Consider the following 10,755-nt stretch of genomic DNA (forward strand, 5'->3'; position numbering starts at 1 on the left):
GTGAAAGCAAGTGACACACACACACACACACAGAGTTTATCACTCTAGATAACTTACAAAGGGACATTGGGATCAACTTTGACCATTATTTACCTTATACGTACTGTGTAAAAATGAAACTAATACAACTGCTTTTCATTCATGTGATTAAAATGATAAAACAATATATAGATAAGGTTTCACCCTGCTGTCAGTTCAGAGTGATACAGAGAGAGGTGGGAGGTCAGGAGACTCAGGACACCACATCATGAAACTGAAAGTGTTTGTTATCTTGTATGAAGTAATAACAGGTAGACACAACAATGCTGGTTGTCGCATAACGTCAACCTCTGTTGTACTTTCACAATAACATCTGATAATCTGATATCATCATGATGTGTGACTAAGAGGCATAATTTACTACCCTGTTTTATTACTGTTAGTCATCATGATGTGTGACTGAGAGGCATAATTTACTCCCCTGTTTTATTACTGTTAGTTGTGTAAAGAGATAAGAAATGTGGGTGGATGATTTCCATGAAACCATTTTTTGATGATGCATCAAAAAACAATTAACTCAACCTCTTCCTGTGTGAGACTTGGTCTCAGCCTATTCTAGTATTTCAGGATACACTATAGCGATAGTTTTCAACCAGTGGTCCTTGAGGGGGTTCCAGGTGGTCCCCAGCTAAATGATAGAGAGTAACCAAATGGACCCTTATAGATCTTTAACTGAGTCTTGAAATCATGGTAAAGCACAATTTTGGGTAGCCACCATCTTGTAAATATGCACAATAAGGGTCCAGAGTCCAGACACACCCACTAATAACAATAGGTATTCCATTGAGTCTCTCATGTCCAGAAACCATGAAATAGACACCAAGTTTGCATTTCTAGCTCATCTGGTTCAGAAGTTAGAGCCAAACCTATTTTCTGGGTGCTAATAATAATAATATATTATATAATAATAATAATATTGTGGCGGCCATATTGGATTGCATGGAAACTTGCAATACAAAAAAGAATCGTATAACACCTTGAGGGCCCGGGCCTATTTAATCCATTAATAAAATGTGCCCATCGTCAGCAAGTGCCTCTAGGCTGTAGAGGCACTAATTTGACGGAGATTATCAATCTCCGTCTCGGGCACATGACCGTGCACTTGAACTTGAGAGTGATTTATGTCATGGGCCCTCTTAAACCTTTCTTCATTGTTAATGGAATTTTTAAAACTAACATTGAAATAAAAACAAACATTACCTCTCTTCATTGTTAATGGCATTTTTAAAACAAACTAAAAACAAAGACTGGGACAACAAATCGGCCCGTTCATTTTCGCGCAAATTTGGCCCATACTAGCCCACCACAACCAGCTAGCGTGCAGATAGCAGAAACTATACCGCCCACTCCGTTGCTGCACACACAAACAAACAAGCCCTAATACCACCACTTTTACAGAACAACATAAATGATACAAACCAACTACACAACCCTTTGTTGCTCTCACAAGAATAATGGCTGGCAAAAGGATTTGCAAGCCCTGATTAAACCTCTCTTCATTCTCCTTTCATTGTCAATGGCAAATATGAGACGTGTGGGGACAAGATTTACGTCATGTTTGGCGGACATTTTGACCTAATTTCTCCTTTCATTGTCAATGGCAAATATTGGGACTGTGGGGACAAAAGCACTATATAGGCGGGGCTAGCACCGCTCAAAAACGGAAAATGTGTACAGTATATAGGCCTATAGAAATGTTAACTTTTTTAACTTAAGGTTGTTTTTAATCAATGCATGTGTGTGGGCACATGCATTTCTCAACCAGTTTTACTCAACCCGGTTTGACATGCATATTGCAGACCTGGCAACACTGGTGGACCTGGCAACAACTGTAGCTGGATGTGTTTGGACTCCTGACACTCCAACTTGTTTTTAACTATATTTTTATACTATAGATCTTAAAGTATCTAATTCAAAGTGCTACTCAACAAGTCAGTGACAAGCCAAGAGCACAGGCAACAAGCATTTGTGGATTATTTTTGCAACCTCTGATATTTGGTGGATACACTCTTCCCCGGCCTACTCATCGGCTGTGCTTGAAACAGCCTAAGAGACAAAGGCATTATGCCACAGTTCTCCCCTATACCTCCTCATCTACCTGCGCAGGTAAGACACCCCAAGAAGAGGCCGACGCAGGTCACGCACAGCCTTCTATTAAACAAGCGCTCCCCCTCACGTCTTGTTTTACGGCACGTTGAAAAAATACAAAATGGCGGCTCGGAATATTACTTATGTTGGACAGAAAGTAGCGAGAACAGGGTTGTTGGCCGCCGTCACAACGCTGAGTGATCTGTGCAGCGTGTGCCATCTTCCTCATCAACATGGGCCACAAATTAATATAGCCTACTATGGCTATTATGTGTGCGTGCGTGTGTGCACACATTTTGCCTGCCCAAGGTGCAATTCCTGTAAACGCCACTGCTGATAACCGTACAGCGTACATATTTATTGAGCAGGGAGTGTTCCTTCTGTTTGTGTATCTCAGGAGGTATAGCTCTCACCGCCTTAAGAGCCCTGGCACAAGTCAGCACAGCTTGGGCGTGTGTGTGTGTGTGTGTGTGTGTGTGTGTGTGTGAAGTTTGACCTAAACACTGACATGATATCAAGAGCAAGAGTTCAGCATCAGCAATGCCTACACTGTTTAAGGAAACTGGCTTCAATGTCAACAAGACTCTGATGAAACTGTTTTATACTTTTGTACTTTATTCTGTATTACTTCCCAGACAATTTGAGTTTTTAGCAGTTCAGATGGTGGTGGCAAACTCACCTTTGACTATCATCTGCTGCTACAGACCTCTGTCTGCTTTATCGGAAGCCTTAGGTAATCTAACGGAACTGCTATCTAAGTGTGCTGCTAGCACGGATCTTCTTTGTCTCAATGATATGAACTGGGACTGGTTTAGCGACAAATCTGCTTGTTTTAAGCAGCAATGTGACTCATTTGCTGTCCCACTAGGCATAACCCAGCTACGGCCCGGGTGGTGACACGTTGATTGACATTATCTTAACAAATGCAGTTCATACATATGTGGCTGTCGGTGTCTTTGCAAATATGATTTAAGTGACCATTGTGCAATTTCTTGTGTTAGGAACCAGACCAGTACCCAAAGGTAATGGTCTGGTTACTGGACTTCCGTCAAGTCCTCAATTTGCCCTGAACCAGGACACCCTGCTACCCCGACACCGGCACACAACTTTCTCAACATCAACATCAGCCCCCCAACTGAAACGGAGGTCAAGAGTGCCATTAAAGCAACTAAGAGTGGGAAAGCTGCAGGTAGTGACTCCATTCACGCTGAGATGCTGAAGACTGACCTAAACACCTCAGTCAAGGTTCTCACAGACCTGTTCAGGAACATCTGGGACCAAAATGCCATCCCTGAGGACTGGGCTAAAGGTCTAATTGCCAAAGTTCCGAACAACTGGTGAGGCATCACATTGCTCTCCATCCCATCTAAAGTCTTCTGCAGAATCTTGCTGGGTAGACACGGCGATTGACACCAAACTGAGGCAGGAACAGGCAGGCTTCAGGAAAGGAAGAGGGTGCACAGATCAAATATTCACAATAAGGAACATCATTGAGCAATGCCTGGAGTGGAACACTCCATTATACATCAACTTCATAGATTTACGGAAAGCATTTGATAGCTTGCACCGTGATACGTTGTGGAAGATTGTAGAATCATATGAATCCAAAGATGACTGCATTGATTAAGATGTTTTATCATCAATTTCAGTGCAGTGTCATTGTCAATGGCAACCTCACAGAATCGTTCCCTGTGGAATTTGGTGTACGCCAGGGATGTATCATCTCCCCCATACTCTTCCTGATCGCCATTGACTGGACCATGCGTAAAACCATCTCAGATAAGCCCAGAGGCATCCAGTGGACTCTCTTCACCCAGCTAGAAGATCTTTATTATGCTGATGACCTTGCTGTTCTCTCCACCAATCACACCCACCTGCAAGAGAAGACGGATAGGACTGACCGATTTGCTAAGCAGATAGGTCTGAACATCTCCAAAACCCAAGTGATGTGCACACACCCAACACCACATGCACCAATCACTGTGGATGGTAACTCCCTTGACTACGTTGAGGAGTTCACGTATCTGGGAAGTCTCCTCAGTAAGGACAATGCGTGCAGCAGGGACATCAGTATAAGGCTCGGAAAAGCTCGCAGCACATTTGCAAGCCTCCAGACCATCTGGAAATCTAAGCAATACAGCCTAAAAACGAAGATCAAACTGTATAACAGCAACGTTAAGTCCGTTTTGCTGTATGGCTCAGAATGCTGGCGAGTGGTGGAGAGCGACATGAATAAAATCAACTCATTCCACAATGGGTGCCTCTGGTCGCATCTTTTGGCCAGAAAAGATCTCCAACGTGGACCTGTACCTAAAGCATAGACTGTAAAAAATATGGACAAAGCGTTCCGCGGGTCTAACGTGAACGTAAAATGAAGCCTGTCAGTCCTTGCAATGGAAGTCGCCATCTTTCTAGATCCGTTTTGGCCCAGTTCAGGCCAGCTGGCCCATTGGCTGGCCCAGACAACGAGGCGGGACTTCCCCCTTCTTCTTCGTTGGTTTTTATTTTGACTCGAGTGGGTGGGGGATCCCGTTCATAGACTGTAACGGTAGCCACGCCCCTCAGAACATGCGCGACTTTATGGTCATTTTTTTCATAAATGGGACCATAATTTTCCAAAAAGAATATTATGACATTAGAAATGAGACTTTAAACTAGTGACTGGAAGCAAAAAGTATTCATGACCATGTTTATTAAGGTAATACAGTCTAGGTGAAGTTGGGCCCAAATACATGGACTTCTATGGGGCTATGGGTTTTTTTGAGCCCAATGACAGCGCCACAACAGGCCATTATATGAACTTTCATTTCCTTAGTGGCTTCACAAAATATCCGTCTGACTGCCCCCCTGACCTAAAGACAAACTGTTACAATGTGGTACTGGAAATCAAACACAGACGGCTCAGATGGCTCGGACATGTCCTTCGAATGGATCAGAACAGCATTCCTAAAGTAGCCCTAAGATGTACCCCACCTGGAAAGAGGAAACAACAGAGGCCAAAAACAACCTGGCAGAGAACTGTGACCTCAGAATTGAAGATGGCAAATCTGACATGGGGCGAGGCACAACATGCTGCACAGGATAGGACCAGATGGAAGCAGATAGTCGCAGCCTCATGTTCCACCGGGAACAAAGAGTATTAAGTAAGTAAGTTACAGTCTCAGTAGGGGGAGCCAGAGAGACTTATCAGCTGTTCATGAAAAGTCAGTCCATTTCTTGTAAGTACTTACTGTGGGTTAATTATTAACCTTCCAAGGAAGGGACTGCACACTCCAGGGAATGGAGACTGGCAACTTACTGCATCATCAACATATTCATTAGGTGAAGAAGCTCAGGTGCACTTTATTGTAGTTTCAGTTTCGGATTGATGTACTGGCTCCCCCTACTGAAGGCATTGCAGACTGCTACTGTATAAAAGTACAAGCAGTGAGATGCGGTTGTTATTGGTGATTAAACTTCATAGCCTGTGTTTATACTTCCTCTGTCTCTCCAGACCTACATCAGGACTTCAACCGCAGGTAAGACCCTGAGACCACTTGTCTTTTAGTGCAGAAAGTGTAGCCCTATTTGCAGAGGTTATCTGTTATCTAATATCTCATGTGAATCTTTGTAGGACACACCAACTGTTTGTCCATTTTGTATGATCATTTGAATCATACAAAATGTATCATTTTTATTTTTAAGAAGTCCCACTCTTTGCACATTACGTAGACAGCACTAGAATTGCATTTTATGTAGTCATAGCACTTTAAAGTATAGTATATTATAGTATAGTATATACATACATATATATATAGTAGTTTCATTATATAGATATTCCACGGTTACATTCTTAGTTTACGCATGTTTCATGAATTATTTTTATGTATGTGATGTATTGCCATGCTTTTTGTTATTGCTTATTGTAAATCGCTCTGGATTAAGAGCATCTGCTAAATGCCTAAATTGTAAATTGTAGCACTACACCTACTCCAATTTACAATTTAGGCATTTAGCAGATGCTCTTAATCCAGAGTGATTTACATTTTGTAATTGGATAAAAATTATATATTTCGCTTCAAAAGCTGCGGTAGGCCTACTCACAAATGACAATACTTCCACTTACTTTCACTGTACAGAGGGACAGGGCTGCTGCCTATCACCATTTCTTTTTAATTTAGCCATTGATCCTTTAGCAATCGCGATCACATCCAGGGTGTTAATAGAGGTAATACAACCCATAAAGTATCACTTTATGCAGATGATCTTCTTTCCTTACATTTCTAATGCAGAAAGCTCCTTAACTCATGTTTTAGAAATATTTGACCAGTTCTGAAGTTTCTCAGGGTATAAACTGAATTTGACAAAAAGCTTAATTTCCCCCAATAAATGCCCACTGTTTACTCTGTCAGTGCGTGTATACGTGGTGAGGAGGGAGGAGGCAAAGTAACGCTAAAGAATCAAACCACTTGGCAAATGGCAACACAACTACAATACAGACAATACAAGTCTGCGCGAGATGTTTGGGGAAGGTTACCGTAATGACAGGAAAATTGAGCAGAGGAAAAACGGTAAAATGAACTGTTGTGGGCGCCGGTCGGGGCACATGGGCACAGCGGCCACTACGTGGCCATCTGGGCATATCATTTTTCGAGGGGCACACGGCCAAAGAGACGGCCACGGCCGCCGTGAAATTCCTGCCCTGTACACAATACATATCAAGTACACTGTATCTCAAGTTCAAGTACACAGACTATACATGGGCAACTCATAATATAACAGGTGCTGGAGCCAGGCTATACCACATTTCTGCTGTGTTATGACCATCCTATTAAAAGGGCTGGTTAAGCATTTCAGATTCACTTCTCCATATCCACTTGCTGAGGCAAGCACCTTTGTGCTCATTCTCCCCGAGGAGTCATTAGGACTAGTGCAATTTGGCTTTGAGACAGAAAAACCTGGGAAACCAAAAAACGTAGTGAATTGGACGAAGTCCGTGTTGGTCGAGGGGCATCACTTTGCTGTGGTGAGAACAGGCGCTTCAACACACTTGTCGGAGGTAGGCCTAGTTGACAAAATGAAAAATGTATTTTATTTCCAGACAACAGTTGTATTTATTTGCAGGCTGTAAATGGTTACCACTGACACCTAGAGTTTGTGTGAGCTAGTTCGCAAATTATTTTGTATAACATAAAAGGAGTGTAAACTCCAAATTCTTCAAATACCTTGTGAACATTCCTGGTGAGTACATGAGACACTGACACTGGTACATTAGCCTACTGACATATACTTACATGTACAAGCTCAATGTGTCGCATTGTGAACTTGTAAATACGCATGTAAATACTCAAGTAAAGTACAAATACCTCAAAATTACTTAAGTAAATGTACTTACTTACTTTCCACCACTGGTTTTCAGTCTGTGTATCCACCAGTGTTGATTTCGTTGACTAATACTATGACAAAAAATGTTTGTCGACTACCGTTCTTTCACCGACAAAAACTAAGACTAATTAGACAATTTAATCAACAAATAAAAACTAGACGAAAATGTTAGGGAGGGACTAGTGGACAAGAGATCCAGTATAAGTCATTTTACACTTGGTTGGATGCTGAAATAGCAGATCTACAAGCTCACAATGCATTGCACGCGGCGCGTTGTAGACTGTAGATCGTAAATCAACTGTAGATTTAGTTGACTGAAATCTTAATCTTATGATGTTTAGTAAAATTTGCTGTCAAAATAAACACTGGTATCCACAGACTAGGCTCGTCATGGAGACTAAGTGCGTGGGCGACAGTGAGGGTCTGACGTTCTGGTTGGCCCAGCCTGAGGACTACCAGGAGGTCATGTCCATGTCTGAAGGCATCTATGGAGGCAACGATTACCTGCCACACCGCTACCATGAGTGGCTGGAGGAGCCAGGGAGGACGGTTCTACTGGGACGCAGCAGCCAGGGGAAACTGGTGAGGACACATTCTGACACAAAGTCACTCGGACCTAGCCCCGAGTGGCTCTGGTCCATATGGACCACGCCCTTCCACCGTCTTCTGAAAACCGGGAGGCATACTATAATCCGACGGAGTGTTAGTTCGACATGCGTCCGCATCTCGGTCTAGCGCCTGCTCCCGTGCTTACGGTTATTAGGGTTTGAGGTGGGTTGTCGTTTTTCGGACCAATGACTAGTCTAACTAAAGTACTGCACCCCTGAAAACCCACCTCTTCAGACTCCATTTTAGCCCACAGCACATGCCGTAGCACTTGCCCAAGCCTCAGCGACCTTACAGGTGCATGCAAAGGTTAAAATTAATTAACTTAAATAGCATTTTATGTAGACATAGCACTCTATAGTGTATAGTTTCAATTATGTAGATATTCCACTGTTAGCTCACGTGTGATTCAAATCAAATCTATTTTGATGTATTTGATGTATTACCATGTTTTGTTCTTTCTTACTGTAAGTTAGTTACGTTTTTTTTAATGGGTGTGGCTAGCGATTCACTGAGGAACAAATCCACGTGAAAAGCCAAAGAAAACAACTTAAAAAATAGCTGATCTTCAAGTTCAAAATGCATCACATTCCGGTGTGTTGTGAGCTTGTAGATAGATTAGAAAAAAGTGTCACATGCATGTTTTCCCTTCCTCCACTAGGTGGCACTAGAGTCATGCCTGGTGGTTGATGAGGAGACCACAGTGGTGGTGGAGGGTCTGAGGGTGCTCGCCTCGGAAAGGGGTCGTGGTGTGGCTGGCATCATACTGAGGTAGACATCTAGATACTGGGGTGGCGGTGTGGCTGGCATCATACTGAGGTAGACATGATATATCTTGTGCCAACCCTTACCCCTTATGCCTAAACTTATTTGTCATGTTTTACTATTTTGAAAAACATTTTAAAATAGTCTTTTCAAGATTGTAAAATATGGCAAATACGTTTAGGGTAAGGCACGCCCAAGATAGGGCCCCATGGTCTTTCATTATACGGAATGTAATAGCAGCCTGCAACATCTGTCACATGCAGTGACAAAAAAAAGTTTTTGTATTTTGTTATTTTTATTATTATTTTAGGTTTTCTGAGCCCATGTGCACTCAAAAAAACCTAGTACTCATCTAGTACATGGGTAGTACTATAACCAACGTTATGTTATTGAAGGTCTAATGTCATGCCTGACGTGTAATAATTGATTCATTCATTTTTATAATTTCATTGTTATCCACACTGACGCTTGAAGTACAAGAGTTAACACCTTGAACCTTGTACTTAACCGGTAGGTTTGCTGACAGTTATGTCCGAAAGCTCTATCCGACCATGAGGAGGAAGAGATTGACCAGGCTAAATGAGAAACTGCCCAAGTACAGCTTGCTGGCACGACAGGTGCGTGCGTGCATGCATGCATACACAATTACACATAGTGCAATAGTGCAACATTGCACACATACAAACATAAATACATACATACCGGTACCAATATACATAACATAGAAGACCGTTTTATGGTCAACCACACCAATGCAACTCCCAAGAGTTTCACTGCATGGTGTGTTTGACCTTAGAACGGTTTTGTTGCAAGGAGTTGCAACTGGTGTGGTTTAGGCTCATTGAGGCAATTCTCCTTTCTCCCCATCTTTTCCGCTCATTCTCATCTCTGCTTCTGTCTTACAGGCTGTCCTTTCTTTAGTTGTCGAAGCAGAATGTTTCAACAGCTTCCTCTCCCACTTGAAGAACAAGTTATGTTCTTCCGGGTCTGTCCTCGAAATGGTTCCCCTGGAAAAAGAGAAGTTGAGAGATGTTCTCCTTGACCCCAAACTCCACTCCAGGGTCCAGCTACCCGGCGGGTCCATCATTCAAAACTGGCAGCCGCTGCGGCCAGTCGAAGGCAACCTGGAGATCCTGGCCAGGCGGAATCTCACATGGTTGGCTGACAGCGAGGAAGCTCCTGTTTTTCTCAGTTTCTCCACTCCTCCGTACCCCGTCGGACAAAACGGAGGGTCGATGCGGCTGAACATTGACATGTTTGGGACAGACCACGTCCTGGCTCAGCGCGCACTGGTGGGCCTCCTCGAGAGGGTGTGTGAGAAGGGGGAGCTGAAGGGGACAGTGCTGTTTTTTGTTCACATGGCCTTGTCACTGTGGGAGACGCTGCAGGGTTTCTGCGAGGGCCACCCAGGGCCAGGGGTGACATTTCCCTATGGCTATAGGGAAATGTTGCTCCTGGAGAAAGAATTTGAGGGATGTGAGGAATGAAGGGAGGTGTTGAATGTGCCTTCAAAAGTGATCATTATGGCAATGCAGATTAATTTTTATCATCTTTAACCGATTAAGACTTAGTTAGAACGCATCTGTGACCCCTTGAGTAAACGTTTTTTACTCATATCTTTGCTTCTGGGGGGTCCCTGGAACAACATGTTCAGATGGGGGTCGACGGCCAATTACAAATTTGGGGCTCCTTGACATGAAATAGTTTGAGAACCATTGATAAGAAATTATTTAAAGCAAAGGTAATTGATGAATATATAGCAGCAGAACAAACAAACTGAGAAATATCATAGAAAATGGGTGAATGGGTGAATAAATGTAAAAATAATATGTATACAATACACATGTATAGTACTTGTACTATTATAAACATAAGATATAACATATTAAGTAC

At 42.8% G+C, this 10,755-nt stretch overlaps 1 protein-coding gene across 1 annotated transcript; it reads left to right on the forward strand.

Moving 5' to 3' along the window:
* Window positions 1-7,881: 7,881 nt before the first annotated feature.
* LOC308336426 (putative N-acetyltransferase 16) lies at window positions 7,882-10,349 on the forward strand (the record flags this gene model as incomplete). The annotated part of the gene is made up of 4 exons (XM_080793789.1): window positions 7,882-8,073; window positions 8,759-8,868; window positions 9,377-9,479; window positions 9,768-10,349. The coding sequence occupies 4 exons, from the start codon at window positions 7,882-7,884 to the stop codon at window positions 10,347-10,349; spliced, it is 987 nt and encodes a 328-aa protein (XP_080649915.1).
* Window positions 10,350-10,755: the final 406 nt, after the last annotated feature.

The sequence above is a fragment of the Protomyctophum bolini genome, assembly GCF_963924005.1.
Source record: "Protomyctophum bolini genome assembly, chromosome: 21".
Lineage (NCBI taxonomy): Eukaryota > Metazoa > Chordata > Actinopteri > Myctophiformes > Myctophidae > Protomyctophum > Protomyctophum bolini.